The 23,253-nt window shown below is 42.5% G+C and overlaps 1 protein-coding gene across 4 annotated transcripts in view; it reads left to right on the top strand.

The window, feature by feature from the left end:
- The first annotated feature begins 966 nt into the window (after window positions 1-966).
- LOC139398186 (neurabin-1-like) overlaps window positions 967-23,253 on the top strand; it is a 39,298-nt gene continuing 17,011 nt past the window's right edge. For 3 of the 4 annotated variants that reach the window (XM_071144332.1, XM_071144316.1, XM_071144308.1), the window contains exons 1-2: window positions 993-1,114; window positions 1,508-3,469. In XM_071144332.1, coding sequence (XP_071000433.1) covers window positions 1,673-3,469 — 1,797 coding nt within the window. In that variant the 5' untranslated portion in view covers window positions 993-1,114; window positions 1,508-1,672. Of the gene's footprint in view, window positions 1,115-1,507; window positions 3,470-23,253 lie in introns of all 4 variants that reach the window. The other variant, XM_071144324.1, reaches the window with a different exon arrangement.

Here is a 23,253-nt window from a genome sequence, read left to right as displayed (position 1 = left end):
TGGTGGTGGCAGCATCATGGTTTGGGCCTGCTTTTCTTCAGCAGGGACAGGGAAGATGGTTCAAATTGATGGGAAGATGGATGGAGCCAAATACAGGACCATTCTGGAAGAAAACCTGATGGAGTCTGCAAAAGACCTGAGACTGGGACGGAGATTTGTCTTCCAACAAGACAATGATCCAAAACATAAAGCAAAATCTACAATGGAATGGTTCAAAAATAAACATATCCAGGTGTTAGAATGGCCAAGTCAAAGTCCAGACCTGAATCCAATCGAGAATCTGTGGAAAGAACTGAAAACTGCTGTTCACAAATGCTCTCCATCCAACCTCACTGAGCTCGAGCTGTTTTGCAAGGAGGAATGGGAAAACATTTCAGTCTCTCGATGTGCAAAACTGATAGAGACATACCCCAAGCGACTTACAGCTGTAATCGCAGCAAAAGGTGGCGCTACAAAGTATTAACTTAAGGGGGCTGAATCATTTTGCACGCCCAATTTTTCAGTTTTTGATTTGTTAAAAAAGTTTGAAATATCCAATAAATGTCGTTCCACTTCATGATTGTGTCCCACTTGTTGTTGATTCTTTACAAAAAAATACAGTTTTATATATTTATGTTTGAAGCCTGAAATGTGGCAAAAGGTCGCAAAGTTCAAGGGGGCCGAATACTTTCGCAAGGCACTGTATCACTATCAGATAGAGCAGCTGCTGAAGATACAGCTAGCTACCTGATGGGATAGGTTTTGTTTGTGGACATTTTAAATGTTCTTCTTTCATATGCGGCAGAGCGGTGGGTGAGCTTCTCAAGGAAATCTATTCCTCAAATATTTCATGTGTCTGCGCAACCACGCACTCAAGAAGGGATGGGGGTTTGTCGTCCTGGAATGTTTTGGTGTGCGCGCCCCCGATTGTGTCTGATCGTGTGGCGCGCCAGAGGGCGATGGTACGTACGCGCGGAAGCGCGATTTGTCTGTATCTGGAGTACAAGGAAGGAGGAAAACTGGAAAGGGGAGTGATGGCGGTAACGAAATGACAAGTTCGGGAGTATAAATTACACAATAGTTGCATTATGAGGAGCCATCAGCACCTAGGATGAAGAAACAAGTATCGTAAGAGGTAAAATACAACGGAAGTTAATTTGCGTGCGGTAAAGCTCTGAAATGTTTCGCTCACAGTTTACTTGTAATTGTTACAATGAAACTGATCACCACAAAATACGTTTGGTATCTAACGTGTTTTGCACAGTTAGCTTATTTTTGTGTTTCATCTTTAGCTGACTTTTATTGTCAGTGTTTGACCGGCTACGAATTATCATAGGCTCTTAAAAGCCCACTCACGTTCAATAATTAAAGAAGTTGGTCTACGACAATGTAGTGGTGAGGGAAAAGTAATTTGCTTTGAAGCAGCCGGAAGAATGCGATTGCAAGGTAAATAGGAAGTTGCTTTGGATAGGCTCGAATAGTACTAACAGCTAGGTTTTGAAAGTGTATTTTCCTCTTGTCTCTGTAGATGACCACCACATCACGCATGATTTAGACTCCCTGACCAAGACGCCGAATAATCTGAGGGATCCATGGCACTGGTCAACTGAGAACAACAATAGGGGAACAAGAAACACTCAGAAGTTTAACTTCTATCGCCTCTTCCCAAGATACTCCCAGTAAATATTTGAAAATGATAAAAGCCGAGAGCAAAGGAGAAAGGGCGCTGAGGAGTGCGTCCCCGCATAGAAATGCTTACAAGTCGGACTTCCACGCTATTAAGTGTACTTTTGATGGGACGAAATCGGACGGTGCTGCAAAGTCATATGCAAATGGCTCTAACGACACACAGGAGGACACGAGGGGGAGGCATTTAGGCAATCGGATAAACAAGATAAAGAATATTTTCCTCCAGATGGATGGCCAGCAACAAGAGATTCAAGAGGTGAAAACAACTTTGAAAGCTGATTTGTCCCTGGTCTCCCCACCAAATGTGCCATTTGTAGTCACCACACACAAAACAAGTTTGAGCTGTGCCACTAGCCCAGAATCTCCAAGTCTAGACAAAACCCCCAAGGGAGAAGATGTCGAAGTTGACAAAACAGCTTTGGCAGAGAAGTTCTCTTCGACCAGGAAACTCTTTGAGAGGACTATCAAAGAACAACCCGCAGCGGAGAAGTCTCCCAACAGAGTTGTAAGCCGGGTGCCCCTGGGCAGTGTGTCTGATGGGGGGAAAAGTACCAGAAGATTGTCAGGGTCCACTGAAACTAGCAACATCAAAACAGAGCCTGGTCCCACTCCAGTGACGAGAAGCCAGCCAGATGAGAGGAGTGATACTGAGGAGACTAAACATGTGTCCAGGGTGTCACTGAAAGCTGGACCCATGTCCAGACGGCTAGACAACTTCATTGTGGACAGTGACAATGAGGCAAAAGCTACAGAGATGTTGTCTAAAGTATGCAGTCTCTCAGATCGCTCAATGCCTACATCTCCGACAAGGGACAGTTTTAACAAATCCACCATTCCAACTAATGATGCCACTAACAAACCTACCTCCATAGTTACCGGTGTCATTCTCAAACCAACTTCCCCATTCAATAACACTACTCACAAAACATTCCCAACAACAGCCAATGCCACTCCAAAGCCCATCTCCCCAGAGCCCGTATCCCCAGGTGGCCAAAGCGCTTACAAGCGCTCCCCTTCAACCAGTGACGGTTTCAGTAGACCATCTGTGGGTAGCGATGGAGTAAAACCCCCCAGTCCACCCCCCAGGGATCAAAAACAGCCTACTGTGTTTGCCAATAGCTTTTACAGTAGCAACAGGGCCAAAACCTCCAACAGTGCCAAGAGTGATGGGCATGTGGCACGGAGTCCCACCAGGGAAAAGCCACCTACCCAGGCCTCGTCTCTGCCTTGCATGGTCCGGGCTGAGCTCGTAGTGGTACAGAATGAGTCATCAGAGAGCGAGGAGAACGAAGAGGAGAATATTGAAGACAATGTTTTTGAGGAAGTGCATGTTCAACCCCCAAAAGAGATCAAAGTTGAGCTAAAAGAATTGCCACCAAAGGCGATCAGTCAGAAGGATGACCACCATCAGCCGATCTCAGAGAAAGATGACGGCAAGGAGACAGAGATTACACTGGAGAAGGAAGAAGGAAGTCGATTTGAGGAGTCACGGCATGAATTGAAAGAGGAGTGGAGAGAAGACACGAATCCTGTAAATCAAACCGCGGATTACGAGGAGGAAAATGCGGAGGAGGAGGAGGTTGCTGAGGAGGAACAGGGCAGAAGGGGCAAGATTTCCCCAGTGGCATATGGTAGAGAGAACACAGCATTTGTGGATGATGGGGATACTGACCAGACCCTCGAAGAGGAGAATGAAGAGCAGCTCTGTGAGGAGGAGTATGAGGAGGCCCCTGGGCTTTCAGATGATGAGGAGGAACCGGAACCACTGAGGAAGATCAAGTTTTCAACGTCACCGATACGGGTAAGCATTGAGAAGAGGGAATGTTACATTGATAATCTGAAGTGAAGTGAAGTTGATGTTAATTGCTTTCATTTTGGGGTCTTAGAGAATGTGAACCTTACTATATGGTTTCTATTCATGGTAGCTAGCTAGCTTTTGTCTGGCCTAAAAGTTCTGAGAGAGGTCAATTGTACATGTGGTAATATACTGGACAATGTCACAGCTGGCGCCTTTTTGGGTCAAATGTATTAACCAAGGAAGTCTGCTTTCGCTTAGGTTGTTGACTTATTTATGGAGGGCATTCTTTGGTGCCTTGATTGACAGATCACACATAGGAAATTAGTGTCTTTGTTACACATGATGATGTTATGGCTGCTGTAGCACTGTATCCGGTGAAGCGTGTCATGGATGAGAACCCAAAATATGGGGTGTTTAAGCTTCTGTAATTACTGAGGCATTGCCTAAAGCTGGTGTGTCTGAGGGTCACATATTTATCTTGTTAACAATGTCGTGGATCTAGGCTAGTAGTAGTGGAGACATTTCCGGATGTTAGTCCAGAATGCTCAACGCTGTATTTATGGGAACATTGTTGACATTACGTAAGGGGTCTGTGTGAACCCCAGCTGAATGAGGACAGTCGGGCGGGAACTGGAGTGACGTGGTGGAACCCTGACTTAACTGTACTGTACAGTATAAACAACCTCATCATGGCTCTTCCAGTGACTTGCTGATGGTTGGTTGGAGGCCTACTCTTGGGGAATGATGATTTCCATTCACTGTGAATCAGCCTTTGAACATTAGGGTTGGGCAGTATTCAGACTTTCATACCGTTTCTGTACCATACTATATATATATCTATATATATCTCTCTCTATAGTACCAGTCAAAAGTTTGGACACCTACTCATTCAAAGGTTTTTCTTTATTTTTATACATTGTAGAATAATAGTAAAGACATCAACACTATGAAATAACACATATGGAAGCATGTAGTAACCAAAAAAGTGTTAAATAAATCAAAATATATTTTATATTCTTCATAGTAGCCACCCTTTGCCTTGATAACAACTTTGCACACTCTTGGCATTCTCTCAACCAGCTTCACCTGGAATGCTTTTCCAACAGTCTTGAAGGAGTTCCCACATATACTGAGCACTTGTTGGCTTCTTTTCCTTCACTCTGTGGTCCAACTCATCCCAAACCATCTCAATTGGGTTGAGGTCATGTGATTGGAGGCCAGGTCATCTGATGGAGCAATCCATCACTCTCCTTCTTGGTCAAATAACCCTTACACAGCCTGGAGGTGTGTTGGGTCATTGTCTAGTTGAAAAACAAATGACAGTCCCACTAAGCGCAAACCAGATGGGATGGCGTTTCGCTGCAGAATGCTGTGGTAGCCATGCTGGTTAAGTGTGCCTTGAATTTTAAATACCTCACAGGCAGTGTCACCAGCAAAGCAACCCCACACCATCACACCTCCTCCTCCATGCTTCACGGTGGGAATCACACATGTAGAGATCATCCTGCGTCTCACAAAGACACGGCGGTTGGAAACAAAAATCCCAAGTTTGGACTCATCAGACCAAAGGACAGATTTCCACCGGTCTAATGTCCATTGCTCATGTTTCTTGGCCCAAGCAAGTCTCTTCTTATTGATGTTCTTTAGTAGTTGTTTCTTTGCAGCAGTTCGACCATGAAGGCCTGATTCACGCAGTCTCTGCTGAACAGTTGATGTTGAGATGTGTCTGTTACTTGAACTCTGAAGCATTTATTTGGGCTGAAATTAACTTATCCTCTGCAGCAGAGGTAACTCTGTGTCTTCCTTTCCTGTGGTTGTCCTCATGAGAGCCAGTTTCGTCATAGCGCTTGATGGTTTTTGCGACTGCACTTGAATAAACTTTCAAAGGTCTTGAAATTGACTGACCTCATGTCTTAAAGTAATGATGGACTGTAGTTTCTCTTTGCTTATTTGAGTTGTTCTTGCCATAATATGGACTTGGTCTTTTACCAAATAGGGCTATCTTCTGTATACCACCCCTACCTTGTCACAACACAACTGATTGGCTCAAACGCATTAAGGAAAGAAATTCCACAAATTAACTTTTAACAAGGCACACCTGTTAATTGAAATGCATTCCAGGTGACTAGCTCATGTAGCTGGCTGAGAGAATGCCAAGAGCGTGCAAAGCTGTAATCAAGGCAAAGGGTGGCTACTTTTTAAAGAATATTAAATATATTTTGAGTTGTTTAACACGTTTTTTTGGTGTTATTTCATAGTTTTGATGTTTTCACTATTCTACATTGTAGAAAATAGTATAAATAAAGAAAAACCCTGGAGGAGGTGTGTTAAACTTTTGACTGGTACCGTATGTATGTATTTATTTACTTTTTAATTTACGCACAAGAATTTAGGCAATCCAGGAGGGGACTGAATGTCTCTGCTGTAACCAAGAAGCTTCATCTTGACATGTAGCCACTTAACTAGCAAGTTAGCAAATAAAATGCATAGCTGGAGCCCTGAGCTGGATATCATTTATTTGACACGTCTTGGATTTAAAAAAATTGTTATACTTAACCTATATACCGTAAAAGCAGTGGCGAAGCCCTCGCCACCGCAAGGCGAGGGTGCCCTCAACCCAAATGGTATTGAAAATCATACCGTCAGTATTTCGAAATTCCCCGGTATACCCTATAAACGGTATATCACCCAAGCCTAGTCAACATGTAAGGACTCTTGACCAACAAGACGTGTAGATGTTAATTCAACTCGTATGATCTCATTTTACTGACCGGTGCCAAGTCATTTCATGATAATGGTGGGGATAGTAAAATCAAGAATTCCCTATTTACTCTACCTTTTACGAGCGAGCGGAACTTAAATCCTTTTGGGAACAAACACATTCCTGCCCTCAGAACTCCCTCCTATCTATTGTGTTAATGATCCGCCTGGTCAATATGCTCAGTTCACTGCTGGTGAGTGACTTGAAGATGGTAAGCTAGAGGGGATTCTTATCTGTGCATGGCATTCTCCTTTACCACTGGCACTCATGGGAATGTAGGGCTGGGCGATATATCAAGTTCATTTGAATTTATGTTCATTCCTAATGCCTGTATCGCAGAATAGTATTTTGTTTTTATGAGCGTTTATGTACGCTTGTTCTCACATTGTCTTTTCGGTCTTGTTCACTCCTTCTGTGCTGTGCACCTTCCCATTTACACCAGAGATCTGTATATAATGACGAGATGCTCATGTCTCCGCCCTAACAATGGGAGTCGTTGTCCCAAAAGCGGGAAGGCAGGTGACAATCTTAGGTTCAAAATAAGAGCATAGAAATGCATTGGGCTTATTTTGGACAGATTTTGGCGAGAGTGAAACCTCTTTCTTCGCCTCTTTCACCCAAGCCTCTCCTCCTACCACTCACAACAACAACAGATGGGATATCCCATCTTCCTCTCTGACAAACGGTTTCAACTTGCTATTTGCATTTGAGGTTTGGTCCAACAGAATGGGTCATATGGACACCAAAACACATGGGAGACATTATTTTTCTGTAATAGATGAGACGTTTCGAACCATAACCTTTTTTTAAATGTTTCAACTCCTCATGATTTGAAACAGAGCAGACACTACTGAAACAGATGTACCAATGAACATTCTGGAAAATGAATGCTCAGTTAGTCGCGCGCGCATTATGGCACCACGTATCGCTAGCAGATTTTTAGTCAAATAAAGATTGTTATACTAGCTGTGTAATCTGTGTTTTATAAATGTGCAATAAGCGTAAAACAATTTATGTGAGGAATTGGCAACTTGTTCTCATTCTTTAGAAACAAGGCAGGCCACTTGATTTCAACATTTGAACAAACTGGACAGGCTAGCATGCTGTTCAAACAGTTGGAGACAGACAGAAGGTTGTGTTCATAACAATACAACTGTTAGCTGAATTCAGATCCAAATTAGCCAAACTTGAAATATAAATATTAGCTGGCTACTCACTAGCACGTGGACTTGTTTATGAGAATGGTGTTAATTGTCTATAATGCCTGCTACGTTATTAGTGAATGGTAAAATTTCTAACAAAAAGGGCTTTTTTTATAGACCAACCTGAAAGCTAGTTCAGTGATTGTTTGGGGGAAAAACAGCAGATACAACTATTTTGATAAATAATGACATTATTAGTGGGTCTTATGGTTGTGGAATGCGTACACTACCGTTCAAAAGTTTGGGGTCACTTAGAAATGTCCTTGTTTTTGAAAGAAAAGCACTTTTTACCCCTCCATCCCTCCAAAATTGATCTGAAATATAGTGTAAACGTTGTTAATGTTGTAAATGACTATTGTAGCTGGAAACGGCTGATTTCTAATGGAGTATCTACAGGGGTGTATAGAGGCCCATTATCAGCAACCATCACTCCTGTGTTCTAATGACACGTTGTGTTAGCTAAGTACTATTTAATGAAGCTGCCAATTGAGGACTTGTGAGGTGTCTGTTTCTAAAACTAGACACTAATGTACTTGTCTTCTTGCTCAGTTGTGCACTGGGGCCTCCCACTATTTCTATTCTGAGCCAGTTAGCACTGTTTTGTGAAGGGTACACAGTGTTGTACGAGATCTTCCATTTCTTGGTAATTTCTCACATGGAATAGCCTTCATTTCTCAGAACAAGAATAGACTGACTAGTTTCAGAAGAAAGTTATTTGTTTCTGGCCATTTTGAGCCTGTAATCGAACCCCCAAACATTTGAACGTAGTGTACGTTCAGCCGAATTTCACAAGCTCCGAAATCATTAGATTATTTCTGACTGTTTTTAAATGCAGTGTATTTGACCTTTAATTGTACAACAAAGCTTATTTAGAGAAAACAAATATATATAAAAATCGTGAAATGCCCATAGGTTTGAAAAATATTGAGATAGGGCTGGGCTATATGGCCTAAAAATAATTTGTGAAATGCGTCAAAATGAAGTGGGCTGGGCATGGGGGGTGTTGGGTGATATCTCCCATCAATGCAGCTTATCAACAATTTTGACAGATCAGGGGGAAAAAAATCACTTCAGGGCATTCCACAGCCTATATACTGGTCAATGTTTATCCAGGGCCTCGTGTGTTATCTCAGGGTGTGGATGGCCCCAATTGGCCTGACATAGGGTCCTAGGGAGGGGGTCCTGTGAGAGGGGGCCAGTAGCTGACCTGGAGGACGACACAAACAGTGTGCTGCATCTGTCCTAGGGACGACATAGCAGAGATTAGCCTAGCTTTACACTTCACGTCATTGGGTTACAGTAACAGTTCACATATTGATAGAGCTCAGTAACAGTGTGAGTGAAGAGAGATACACAAATGTGTTCAGAAATTCAAGCCATTGCAAACTCCATTATCAAACACTGTTTCAGTGAAGAATGCATTACTTCTAAACTCCTGTACAAACGATGGATCGATTTATGATCACCAGTCTTTTTGTCCAGGTAACGCTAAGGTTAAAGGGCGTCTCCTTGTTAGGACGTGACATCTGTTGGTTGACAGTGTTCTTCCCGTGGTTGTGAAATGGTGGATTCTTCGTTTTGGTCTTGCTCTGGCATGTGCTGCTCATCATTCTTCCCTCCTTGTTTCTCAATTCTAACAGGCTGAAGGTAGATAGCATGTCATGTGTCTGGGACAAAGTGTTTACTAGTTATTAATGAAAGATTGTTTTCCGCAAGCTTTTTCGCACCCTTAATTTTTTTAGGCTTCTATACTCCTTAGGGTGCCATCTGTAAAATGGTGGGTGTCCTATTTTAGATGAGTCATGATTGAACTGCTTCCAGACAGTTTGAAGTGGGCACGGCACTTTAGGTTTTCCTCAAGCATGCACTTCCTGAAAACAATCCACCCTGGAGTATCTCTTAACAACACGAGGATGAGATGCGTCTTCTGCTATGTGTTGACTCGAAAGTGGAATGCTTCCTCTGGTCTTTCCTTTAAACGTCAACGATGATATTGCAAGCAGGGAGGGCTTCTGTTACAATACTTAACAATTTGTTTCCACAATTGTAGCCTTACTTGCCTAGAGAGTAAAGTTATGTAAGCAGAGTTCTTTCCCTCTCAAACAGGCCTCTCAGGAGAAAAGACACTCTCCTTTTGCAATAGGAGTAATTTCGGTGACAGGTTGGCCCTTGCTGTTGGTGTTTGAATATCAGTTGAAAAAGGGGATTGACTGTCTAATCACAACTGTTGTCTTTTTCAATTATCTGGAAAGCAGAAAGATTTGCATTTGACAGTTTGGTCTTCAACCGAAGCGTCTTTCCATTTCATTTTCAACACCAGTCTGTCCTCACCTCTAGTGGCACAATACAGAATGATTCTAGTTTACCTCACTAGTAGTGCTTGACTAGGGTATTCAGTTGACAATGCCTCAGACAGTGTGCTGGTTTGAGCTGGCCCTGCCTGGCGTGGTATGGTGGGCCACTCTGGAGCCCTGGCCTGCTATCAGAGGAGAGTTGAAGTGCTTTGTGCTACAGCCTGCAGCAGGATTTAGGTCTTTGTGTGCAACCTGAGCCTGTACAGGGGACCTGTCGTCTGAGGAAGAAAGGTCTTCTTTGTCAAGCTGCTGTAGGAGACTCCCATTCTGAACATGTCCCTTGACCGAGGCTCAAAAGACAGTTTGCAGCTGCACATATGGAGAGTTACTGTTTGTTTTTTGCAAATGATGGATTGTAAATTCGTTGAGACTGATTTTCAGACACCTGTACTCCTATCCCATTAGCTCTGTACTTAATCTGCTTGTTCGGCTTTGATGCATCTTTAAAAATAGAGGTTGTGCTTTACGTAAGGAATCTCAACTTAAGTTGACACTTTGTACCCATCAGAGGCTGAGTATTCCGGGCCTCCCGAGTGGCGCAGCGGTCTAAGGCACTGCATCGCAGTGTTGCGGCGTCACTACAGGGGACATAACCGTCCGTGACCGGGAATCCCATAGAGCGGCGCACAAATGGCCCTGCGTCGTCTGGGTTAGGGGAGGGTTTGCCCAGGGGTGCTTTACTTGGCTCATCTCGCTCTAGCGACTCCTTGTGTCGGGCCGGGCGCCTGCAGGCTGACCTCGGTCATCAGTTGAACTGTATTTCCTCTGACCAGTGGTGGGAAAAGTACCTAATTGTCGTCCTTGAGTAACAGTATAGCTACATTTTTTTAAAATAGAAAGTTACTCAAGTAAAAGTCAGCCAGTAAAATACTACTTGAGTAAAAGTCAAAGTATTTGGTTTAAAATATACTTACGTATCAAAAGTAAATATAAATAAGAAAGAAATTCCTTATATTAAGCAAAACAGGCGGCAATGTTTTCTTGTTTTTAAAATGTATGGATAGCCAGGGGCACACTCCAGTGCTCAGAAGTTATTTACAAAAGATGCATTTGTGTTTAGTGAGTCCGCCAGGCCAGAGGCAGTAGGGATGACCAGGTGTTCTCTTGATAAGTGCTTGAATTTGACCATTTTCCTGTCCTGCTGAGCACTCCAAATGTAATGAGTACTTTTGGGTGTCAGGGAAATGAATGGAGTAAAAAGTACAATATATTCTTTAGGAATGTAGTGAAGTAAAAGTTGTCAAAAATATAAATGGTAAGTCGTTTTTTGGGGTATCTGTACTTTAAGTAGTACTTTACACCACTGACTCCGACACATTGTTGTAGCTGGTTTCCGGGTTAAGCGAGTGGGTGTTAAGAAGTGTGGCTTGACGGGTCATGTTTCGGAAGACACATGACTCCACCTTCGCCTCTCCCACAGCCAGTTGTGGAGTTGAAGCGACGAGACCAGATCGCAATCACAAAATTGTGGAGAATAAAGGTGTAAAAAAATGACTAACTATAAAAACAACAACAAAGAAGCTGAGTATTCCAACCTGAAGTGCTATAATGGTTATTTGAAGGTTAGGCTTAATTACAAGGTGACAATTATGTCAAAGTTACGTTGGACCTTTTTTGTCTACTGCCTGCTATACTACCCGGAGACTACCCACTGGCTTGTTGACACGTGCACACTGTCATATTTCTGTATGCCAGATAATATAGGGCAGACCACTTCTGCTCCTTGATTTACTGTAGTCGAAATGTCTGTATTGCCGCAGGTTCCTCAGTCAGTCAATGCATTAATGCAATGGTGGGGGGGAAATATCTTCATGTTAATATTTGGATAACAGAGCACCTAGATGGGGCGTTGGATACGATATACTGCATTCCCATAGCAGCTGAGTCGGTAGTAGTCTGTTGCTGCAGCAGTCTCAACCTTCTGTACAGGCCTCGTGATAAATGGTCACCATAAACACTGGGGTTATACCTTAGTCTTTTCCACACGTTTTATCTTCAAGATATCTCTTTGCGCAATCTATCGTTTTATGTCATATTGCGTAGCTTTTATTCTTACTTCAAAGGATGGCTGGGTGATCAATCAAATGAATTTGAATGCATGTTTTGGTGCGCTGTTCCAAATGCCTGTATCGCAAGAATCCTTAACATTCTCATCTGTTGCATCAGACTAATTGCTTCTTAAGGTAACTGGTTGTATGAATTTGGACTCTATCATCTCACAACTGTCCCAGAGTCTGTTTGGAATAGGCTATTTCTTTCTTGACCTATTCTATTGGTCAGCTTGTCAACTTTTCTACTACAGGGGATAGTAGGTTGACAAAGGCCAGTGATTTTGCTGTTCATTACTCGTCTTGCTGGCTGAGAAAAATACAGTTATTCTAACATCTTCAAAGTGCACATCAGAATTCGGTAAGAAGGACCGCACATCATTCATCCTCGACTTGCATGTTCTGATAATATGAATTGCCCTAATATAAATGTGATTTCTGTCATTCTGAGCACCGTAGGTGGAAGCCCTAATCAGGTTACACAACCTATGCATATGGGTACGGTCAATTTCTCAAATGTCCGGTAAATTAAAATGCTGCTGGTCAAATGTCCGGCGCCACGTTTTCCTAATTGAAACCCAGTCATAGACAGACTTGAAAGCCAGATGATTATTGCAAAAAAAGCAGGTTAAACTAATTTGATCAAATAAAATGATTAGTGGGTCTTATGGTTTTGGAAGGCTTATTTAGCCTAAATATAATTTTACAAGCCCTGAATTAATTTGATTATACCTGACTGAAATGCAGTGCATTGACCTTTTTTTAATTGTGCAACAAAGCTTATTTAGATCTTGAATCGCCCATAAATAAAATAAAAAATGCAATATGATTTTCAGGACATATCTCCCAGCCCTATTTCAAAGGGCTTTTAAAACATTTGATTGTGTCATAGGCAGAGGTAAGGAAAGGGTTAACTCCTCTGTTCTCCCGTACAGTTGGAATTGTGTTTTCTAGGTGTGGCCTAATCTGAAGAAAATTATGGAGTGGTGTGACACACAGAGCTATGTTCAAACTGTGAACCACAGGTCTAACAAACAGCACACCCGGCAATCTGTATCTGCTGACATTCACATTCACCTTGACACCAATGCTATGACCACATGTTGTAGAATTATAGTAGAGAGCGGTAACACTCCCCAGTTCCAGGTGTGTTATTATCCTGTTGTAGATACTGTGTGCAGTACCGAGGTAAGTACACTGTAGTTTATCCAGTTAATTCACTGTCCAGAGAGGTTGACTAAACTATTGTACTGTGCTGCTCATTGCTGTTGAAGTCTGGGTAGACATTTGGAGTTGGGAATGAGTTAATCTTCAGAGAAAAGGAAAATGGCACTGAGTATGGATCAACAATATTGTAGTTACTCCACAATACTAACCTAATTGACATTGTGGAGGAAGGAAAAAATATGTATCCTGTTTGCAACAAGGCACTAAAGTAATACTGCAGTAAATGTGGCAGAGCAATTACCTTTTTGTCCTGAATACAAAGTGCTATGTTTGGGGCAAATCCAATACTATAAGGACAGACGCTGGAGATGAGAAGCAGGTACAGGGAGTGAACATTTAGCCAACGGACAGCGTCTGGACAGGGGAAACATAAACGACAATAATGCTGACACGGGGAACAAACTGAGGAGCAGACAGATATATAGGGACAATCATCAAAGTAAGGGAGTCCAGGTGAGTCTAATGAGCGCTGATGCGCGTAATGATGGTGACAGGTGTGCGTTATGAAGGGCAGCCTGGTGCTGGAGAGCGGTAGCAGGCATGACAGTACACCCCACCCGGCGTCCCACCTGGGCGAGCCTGACGGGCTGGCTGAAGCGTAGAAGCCCGACGAGCCAGCTGAATCGTGGAGCCCAATGAACTGGCTGAGGCATGACGTGGGTTGGGCGCCTGCCGAGCTAACCGAGGCAAGTAAACCGCTCGGGCCAACTGAGGCACCCCCAGTTCCATCGGTGACGGAACCCGGACCCAACTTCACCAACAAAAACAAAAACTCCCTGATGCTTCACATATTGGTGTCAGCATTCTGTAAGGACAGACGCTGGAGATGAGAAGTAGGTACGGGGAGTGAACATTTAATAACCAACAAACGGAACAGAATACGGACATGGGAAACTTAAACGACAATGCTGACATGGGGAACAAACTGAGGAGCAGACAGATATAGAGGGGCAATCAATAAAGTAAGGGAGTCCAGGGGAGTCCAATGAGCGCTGATGCGCGTAGTGATGGTGACAGGTGTGCGTAATGAAGGGCAGCCTGGTGCCCTCGAGCGCTAGAGAGGGAGAGCGGGAATAGGTGTGACAAATACAACACATTACTGAATATGACTATCCATATTTTCAAGCTTAGTGGTGGCTGCATCATACTATGGGTATTCTTGTAATCATTAAGGTTTTTCGGAATAAAAAAAAAATGGATTGGATTGGAGCTAAGCACAGGCAAAATCGTAGAGGAAAACCTGGTTGTCTGCTTTACACCAGACACTGGGATATTAATTCACCTTTCAGCAGGACAATGAACTAAAACACAAGGCTAGAGTTTCTCTACACTAGAGTTGCTCACCAAGAAGACAGTGAATGTTTCTGAGGGGCCGAGTTAAATCTTGAATTGACTTAAATCCACTTGAAAATCTATGGCAATATCTGAAAATGGTTGTCTAGCAATGATCAACAACCAATTTGATAGAGCTTGAAATTATTTGAAAATAATAATTGGCAAATGTTGCACAATCCAGCTGTGGAGAGCTCTTACAGATGTACCCAGAAAGACTCTTACATATGTAATTGCTGCCGATGGTGCTTCTACAAAGTATTGACTCAGGGGTGTGACTCCTTATGTAAATTAGATAGATCTGTATTTAATTCGAAATACATTTGCAAAAAGAAATGTAAACATGTTTTCACTTTGTCGTTATGGGGTATTGAGTGTAGCTGGTGAGAAACACAACTTTCATGTGTAGTAAGTAAAGGGTTATGAATGCTTTCTGAAGGCACTGTACAGTGTCAATGTTTAGGATCACTATGTTTGATGTACAGTTACCAGATGACATGTCGTCATACCCTGGGTTGTTATGAACAGAATGAATCTATGACTCAGATTGCCAATTATAATGGGCTGTTTTTGGATAGCGTGAACAACAATCGGAATTGTGTGATGGCAGGGATGCAGTGCTGTGTTCCAAATAAAACTACAAGTGTGCTTGCTGTAGTTCCTCAACGGCACAGCTAGGAGAGCTCAAAAAAACACCTTATAGTTGAAGACTCTTCTTTGAGTCATAAAAGTGCATTGAGATTACTGTGCACACTTTGAAAAGGTGTGTGGCCACTTGGAGACACCAGTTAGACCTCACTCAAGCCTTGTCATTTTTTGTCTTATGTTGCACCGGCCCCACATTTTCCAGGAATGTTCTTATGATTTTACTCAATGTATCCAGTATATTTTCTGACTTGGTTATCAACAAATGCGGTGAAAAGTAGAGTAAATGTAAAATTCTCAAATCAACAGTGTAATGTTTGGATCCAGTCTTCTGTCAGGTGAACTGTCCCCAAACAATTTGATTTGTTGGTTCTAAGCATTAAACTTTCAAGTAGTTCTTTGTTGACTGTTGCTGGGTGCTATCGTCCTCCATCCTCACCGGCCTGTACCCCACCTGCCCTAAGAGCTCTCCTAGCCCCTTACACTGTCTGAATTTGTCCTGCTAGGTGACCTAAACTGGGACATGCTTAAACCACCTGACCAAGTCCTAAAGCAGATTATTACCAATCCCACAAGGTATGACTCCAAATACCCAGAAACGGCTACTCTCCTCGATGTTATCATCACAAATAATTCTGATAGGTATCAGTCCAGTGGTTTCTCTAATGACCTTAGTGATCACTATTTAACAGCCTGTGTTTGTAATGGCTGCTCAGTGAAACAACCTGTCCTGATTTGTCATTGACACTTGCTAAAAAACTTAATGAACTGGCCTCTGTAAAATGGTATAGAATCAGCTTGAAGACTGTCGTCTGACGAAGACACTTGGATCTTCTTTTTTTAATATTTTCAGTGGTATTATTAACAAATACGCCCCATAAAGAAAATTTGAATTAAAAACAGGTTCAGCCCCTGGTTCGATCTTGCAGAGTTACTCCACCTCAACAATTGCATTTGGCGAAAATGCTCAGGCAAATGAGAAATAAGTGCACTCAGGCTATCCGGAAGGCCAAAGTTAGTTACTTTAACTTCTCTGGGATATGTGGGACGGGAGCGTCCCACCTCGCCAACAGCCAGTGAAATTGCAGGGCGCCAAATTCAAAACAACAGAAATCCCATAATTAAAATTCCTCAAACATACCAGTACTTTACACCATTTTAAAAATAAACTTCTTGTAAATCCAGCCACAGTATCCGATTTCAAATAGGCTTTACGGCGAAAGCACACCAAAAGTTAGGTCAGCACCTAGTTACAGAAAACCATATAGCCATTTTCCAGCCAAGAAGAGGGCTCACAAAAATCAGAAATTGCAATTTAAATGAATCACTAACCTTTTGATGATCTTCATCAGATGGCACTCACAGGACTTCATGTTACACAATAAATGTGTGTTTTGTTCGATAAAGTTAATCTTTATGTCCAAAAACCTAATTTATGACTACCCTGGCCAAACCCAGACGACACTGGGCCAATTGTGCGCCACCCTATGGGGCGGCCTGGATTCGAACCAGGTACTGCAGTGACACATCTTGCACTGAGATGCATTGTCTTAGACCACTGCGCCACTTGTTTAGACCCTTTCTTCTTTAAGGTTGCTGCCCCTATCATTTCTGGGGACATTCCCATTGCTTGGAAGGCAGCCACGTTTCCTCCTTTTATTTAACTGTTATAGGCCTATTTCTATTTTGCCCTGTTTATCAAAAGTGTTGGGAAAAACTTGTCTGTAATCAACTGACTAGTTTACTACCTCGAGTGCAGTGTATAAAGTCAGAACATCTGCTGTCTCAGCCACTGCCTGTCACCAAGGGAGTACCCCAGGGCTCGATCCTAGGCCCTACGCTCTTCTCAATTTGCATCAACAACATAGCTCAGGTAGTAGGAAGCCCTCATCCATTTACATGCAGATGATAGTCATATACTCAGCTGGTCCGGACTTTGTGTTAAATGCTTTACAACAAAGCTTTGTTAGAGTTAAACAAGCTTTCTCTGCCCTTCAGAACACCTCCAAAACAAAGGTCATGTGGTTTGGTAAAAATAATTCCCTTCTCCCCACATGTGTGATTACTACCTCTGAGGGGTTAGAGAGCTTGAGGTAGTCACCTCATTCAAGTACTTGGGAGTATGGCTAGACGGTACAGTGTCCTTCTCTCAGCACATATCAAAGCTCCAGGCTAAAGTTAAATCTAGACTTGGTTTCCTCTGTCGTAATCGCTCCTCCTTCACTCCAGCTGCCAAACTAACCCTGATTCAGATTACCATCCTACCCTTGCAAGATTACGGAGATATAATTTATAGATCGGCAGGTAAGGGTGATCTCGAGCGGCTAGATGTTCTTTACTGTTCGGCCATCGGATTTGCCACCAATGTTCCTTATAGGACACATCACTGCACTCTATACTCCTCTGTAAGCTGGTCATCTCTGTATACGTGTCGGAAGACCCACTAGTTGATGCTTATTTCTAAAACCTGCATAGGCCTCACTCCGCCCTATCTCAGATATCTACTGCAGCCCTCATCCTCCACATACAACACCCGTTCTGCCAGTCACATTCTGTTAAAGATCCCAAAGCGCACACATTCCTGGGTCGCTCGTCTTTTAAGTTGGCTGCAGCTTGCGACTGGAACGAGCTGCAACAAACACTCAAACTGGACAGTTTTATTTCAATCTCTTCATTGAAAGACTCAATCATGGACACTCTCACTGACAGTTGTGGCTGCTTTTCATGATGTATTGTTGTCTCTACCTTCTTGCCCTCTGTGCTGTTGTCTGTGCCCAGTAATGTTTTGTGCCGCTACCATGTTGTTGTTGTGTTGCTACCATGCTGTGTTGTCATGTGTTGCTTGCTTGCTATGTTGTCTTAGGTCTATTATGTAGTGTTGTCGTGATGTGTGTGTTGTCCTATATTTATATTTTATTTTTGTAATTTTTAATCCCAGCCCCCGTTCCGCAGGAGGCCTTTTGGTAGGCCGTCATTGTAAAAAATAATTTGTTCTTAACTGGTCTAGTTAAATAAAAACTGTTTTGTCCTAAACTTTGGTCTAATAATTTTCCCATAATCTCCAAACTGTTGCCTTTCAATTACTACCATTATTTTCAGGTTTCTTCCTTAAGAAACATTTACATTTAGCCTATCCATATAGGCCAATTCCCACATGTGTAAAGGGTAAAGGGATTGCTTCCTACAAGAGCTCAAAATGTGTACATCTCTAGGCGTCTTTGAAAAGCGAGTCAGGTAAGAGCTTTTTTTGTCTTAGAGGCAGTGTTGTATTTTTAGACTGGCTTAAATAAGCTAAGTAGCCAATAGGCAGAGGGTAGCATAATTTGTCTGATTCTCTGTAATAATGGTATGGGAATAATAATGAATTGTATTTTGTAAAGTGGTTTCTTGCATCTAGCAACACAAATGTTTTCAGTCACCTCCTTGTCTGAAGGACAAGTGGATAAACAGGTTAATGTCAGGCCCTGCATGTTTTTTTTCCTTCTCCAAAGTCCCATGGAATGCCTACGTTGAACTCAACACATTCTATGCTACTTTAGGCTGAGTGATAGAACAGCTATTTCCATGTTTAAAATGTTGTGGGATGCATCATTTTCTCCATTGTTTTTGATGGTCGGCAACTCTGGTAGGCCTACATTATGATCAAATAGCCACAGTAGCCTACTTAGCCACTGCTTAAACTGTAACTTAAAGAGGGTTCAGCCTCAGTGTTCACAGTAAACACATGCTGGAAGTTGCACAGAATTGTCATAATGTTCAAGTTTGCGCTCAGCAGACCTGAAATTTGCTCAGTGCCGAAAATATTTTGAGGGAACATTGCACTCCACCCCTTACCCAGCCAGTAGAGAAGCCCGAGAGGTGAGGAGAGGGAGGCCTGGCCTGCCAGGATCTGTGCTCCCTCCAGACACCTGGGCTGGAGACTGGAGGGATGGGCCTGAATACTAATACAGCTGCCTCAATGCTGCCTTTTCGCTCTTTGGCACAGGGAGACGCCGACTAGTCTGGGGCTGATTGTGATTGCCTCATAATGCGTTTCATTGTGTGATTTTAAAAGTAAGTACATCAATAACTGTTGTTTTCACTTAGCTGGTTGATAGAAGATGAAGTGGTATCGGAGGGTTTTTAACAGCTGCCCATAGCAGGGCACGAGAGGTGCCTGTTAATCTGAGTCTGTGGGCCGTTTAGAAGCAAACCTGTTCAACCTGTCTTTACTCCACGCTCCTTTGAATATGATTCCAAAATGGAACCCAGCCGCATTCTATCCATCTTAATCCACGTCACCAAACACAAGGTTAGGGTATGGCATCTTTGTCACAATTAAACAGTCAGTCACTTGCTTTTCCAGAGTGATTCATTGTTTATTTCTTCAAAGGTAGAGTTGAAAAGGAGGCCTATTTGACAGATATTTTTTGTTGTTGAACCAATGTCTATTTTTTTTAAATCTGGTCTCATCTTTTTGTAGAGCGTGCTAGCAGGAAGTATTGAACCGATTCCGTGCTCTGTTTATTCAGGACTGAATAACTTGGCGGCATGCTTTCTTTCCTAATTACTGTATGATCTGCACCAGGCCCCTGCCCTGCTCCCACAGCATGTTTTCATTTGTTGTCTTTGTAGAGCTGCTTACATTATGTGCTCTTCCCGATCCTGCGCTCGGCGCTCACTTTGGTGCCCTTGCGTAGCTTGGGCTTCTCTGGTTAGCTTCCCTCCCAGCTGCTGACTCATTTCCCACAGTGGTATGTTTTGGGGGGAAGGGATAACGGAAGAGGGGGAAAATGTGTGTGTGTGTGTACAGCAGGCAGGCCTCTGTGGTGGTTGAAGGTGGATGAAGTGTAATTGTCAAGCCAGGCGTGCTGGGAGACAGGCTTTCACAAGCCATGGAGAAACAGAAAATATGAAGCAGATGGCACTACGGTAAACCAAGCCACATCACAGCTTCTGCCACTCTATTAAAGATTTAGTGGCACAAAATTACAAAAAATAAAATGCTACATTAATTGCCCAGCTTTCAGCTCAGTAGTCAAAGAGAATACTATGCGCTTGACCGATTTTGATCTGAATCTGCTTGTCCTTGCCCTCCAGAATGGAACAAATTGCAACTCATACCTGGCCAACCACCAGGCCTGCACACAGAGATAAAGGTAAATGGGTGTTTCACATGGTAACTGGAGATTGGTGATCACAACATCAAGCTGTTTTTTAGAGGGGGGGGGGGGGGGGGGGTTAAATAAAGACATTGATTCCAGAGTCTCTATCTTGTGTGGAAGACGGTGCTTGAGTGATTAGGTTTCGGCAACAGAGAAAGGAACATTGTTCCGAATAGCTGGAATATTCCATGGCAACAGGAAAATGGAACAAAAGAAGTGAGAGGGGAGAAGCCAAGCAAAACCACTGCAGCGCTACTGCAGAGTCCAACTGAGGCCTGGGATGCATCAGTGTGTTCCCGCCGTTCTACAATTTACATTTTCTATTAACGTTTCTCCACATAATTACTGTACACCCCCAAAACCAGGCCTTTTTTTATCCTTAATGACTTTTGTCTGCTTCGGTTTTATTGATTCTTTTGGGGATTTTAACTGGCTATTAAATCCCAAACCAATCGGATTCGGTTGTTCACATAGACTTTTTCTAGAGCACACTGTTCTCAGCCTTAGTAAATGTGTGCGTGTCAGATAATCCAAGGACTGGTGTGCTCCGACTAAACTATTTTCATTTGAAATGGCAGAGAGCACTTGTACTATACATCCTGTATTAATTGGCAGATTCACTCATCTCAATACCAAGTGAGATGGCATTGCTTGTGTCCAAGCTTAAGAGCTCCATGTCCAGCTAGGAGAATAAAGCCAAAGCAGGGGATGCAGGCAGGGGAAATGGTGTTCAGCTATGAGATTATACCCACGGACACTGTCAAAATCTACATCTACCTCTAGTAAAATGAGGGCCATTCTTCACTTCCACAAAATTGCAATAGTGTGTACAAACCCTTTTGGATTGTAATCTGTTTACATGGGAATGTGCTTGTGAGAACCCATAGCGGTCTACACGGAGACGGACGGTTGGTCGTCTCCTACTCCCGCTGAGCTCCTGCCAGGTTCCTCAAGTCCTGACATGCTCCAGCACCCAGACCTCAGACTGGGCTTCTCAGAGTGGAAATGTTTACTGGATTACATCATGCAGCCTTCACACTACTCCTCCATCTAAGCTTCCATAGGGATCTACTTCTAATCATGTAGCTTTCCTCAGTCACTCTCTGCCTACCTCGGCAGACAGCAAACCTCTGCCTTTTTCTGAGGGCTGGCTTGTGTTGTCTCCTGGACCGTACTTCCTTACCACTCGCAACATTTGGGGAGGACTTGGAGATCACAACTGCCATGAACCACCATGAAGGGAGAGGATTAGTCTCCCTCAGTTAGACATCTATTTTCTACATTGTAGAATAATAGCGAAGACATCAATACCATGAAATAACACACATGGCATCATGTAATAACCAAACAAGTGTTAATAAACAAATCCAAAATATATTTTATATTTGAGATTCTTCAAAGTAGCCACCCTTTGCTTTGATGACAGCTTTGCACACTCTTGGCATTCTCTCAACCAGCTTCATGAGGTAGTCACCTGGAATGCATTTCAATTAAATGTTAATTTGTGGAATTTCTTTCCTTAATGCGTTTGAGCCAACAATTTGTGTTGTGACAAGGTATGGGTGGTATACAGAAGAGCCCTATTTGGTTAAAGACCAAGTCCATTTTATGGCAAGAACAGCTCAACTTAGCAAAGAGAAACGACAGTCCATTCCTTTAAGACATGAAGGTCAGTCTGTCCGGAAAATGTCAAGAACTTTGAAAGTTTCTTCAAGTGCAGTCGCCAAAACCATCAAATGCTATGATGAAACTGGCTCTCATGAGGACCTTCACAGGAAAGGAAGACCCAGAGTCACCCAGAGACACCAATAAGAAGAAGAGTCTTACTTGGGCCAAAAAACACAAGTAATGGACATTAGACCGGTGGAAATCTGTCCTTTGGTCTGATGAGTCCAAATTTAGATTTTTGGCTCCAACCTCCATGTCTTTGTGAGACGCAGAGTAGGTGAACGGATGATCTCTGCTAGAGGTCGACCGATTTATGATTTTTCAATGCCGATAACGATTATTGGAGGATACAAAAAAACGCAGATACCGATAAATCTGACTATTTTTATATATATATTCGGAATAATGACAATTACAACAATACAGAATGAACAATGAACACTTATTTTTTACTTAATACATAAATAAAAACTGTTTAGTCTCATAAATAATAAAACATGTTCAATTCGGGTTTAAATAATGGAAAAACAGTGTTGGAGAAGAACGTAAAAGTGCAATATGTGCCATGTATAAAAAAGCTAACTTTTAAGTTCCTTGCTCAAAACATGAAAACATATGAAAGCTGGTGGTTCCTTTTAACATGAGTCTTCAATATTCCCAGTTAAGAAGTTTTAGGTTGTAGTTATTATAGAAATTATGACGCGTCAACTATTTCTCTCTATACCATTTGTATTTCATATCTTTGACTATTGCATTTTCTTATAGGCACTTTAGCATTGCCAGCTTAATCGCGGGAGTTGATATGCTTGAAGTCATAAACAGCGCTGTGCTTCAAGCATTGCTAAGAGTTGCTGGCAAACGCAGTAAAGTGCTGTTTGAATGATTGCTTACGAGCCTGCTGCTGCCTACCACCGCTCAGTCTGACTGGTCTATCAAATATCAAATCATAGACTTAATTATAATAAACACTCAGAAATACGAGCCTTTGGTCATCAATATGGTCAAATCAGGAAACTGATTTTAAGAAAGGCATTGATGTTTATGGTTAGGTACATTTTGTGCAGCAGGTGTGCTTTTTTTGCGAGAAAATTCCCGTTAGTAGATAGCAGGTGAGGATACATCTATCCTCTGGAGAATGAGAGAGCCAGTTTTGTGTCTGTCTTTGGTGTTCGCTACTATACTGAACAAAAATATAAACGCAACATGTAAAGTGTTGGTCCCATGTTTCATGAGCTAAAATAAAAGATCCCCGAAATGTTCCATAAGCACACAAAGCTTATTTCTCTCAAATTGTGTTCACAAATTTGTTTACATCCCTGTTAGTAAGCATTTCTCCTTTGCCAGGATAGTCCATCCATCTGACAGGTCAGGCATATCAAGAAGTTGATTAAACAGCATGATAATTA

The sequence above is a fragment of the Oncorhynchus clarkii genome, chromosome 3, assembly GCF_045791955.1.
Source record: "Oncorhynchus clarkii lewisi isolate Uvic-CL-2024 chromosome 3, UVic_Ocla_1.0, whole genome shotgun sequence".
NCBI lineage: Eukaryota > Metazoa > Chordata > Actinopteri > Salmoniformes > Salmonidae > Oncorhynchus > Oncorhynchus clarkii.
Note: the sequence above shows the minus strand (reverse complement) of the source record. Positions and strands in the feature narration are given on the sequence as shown.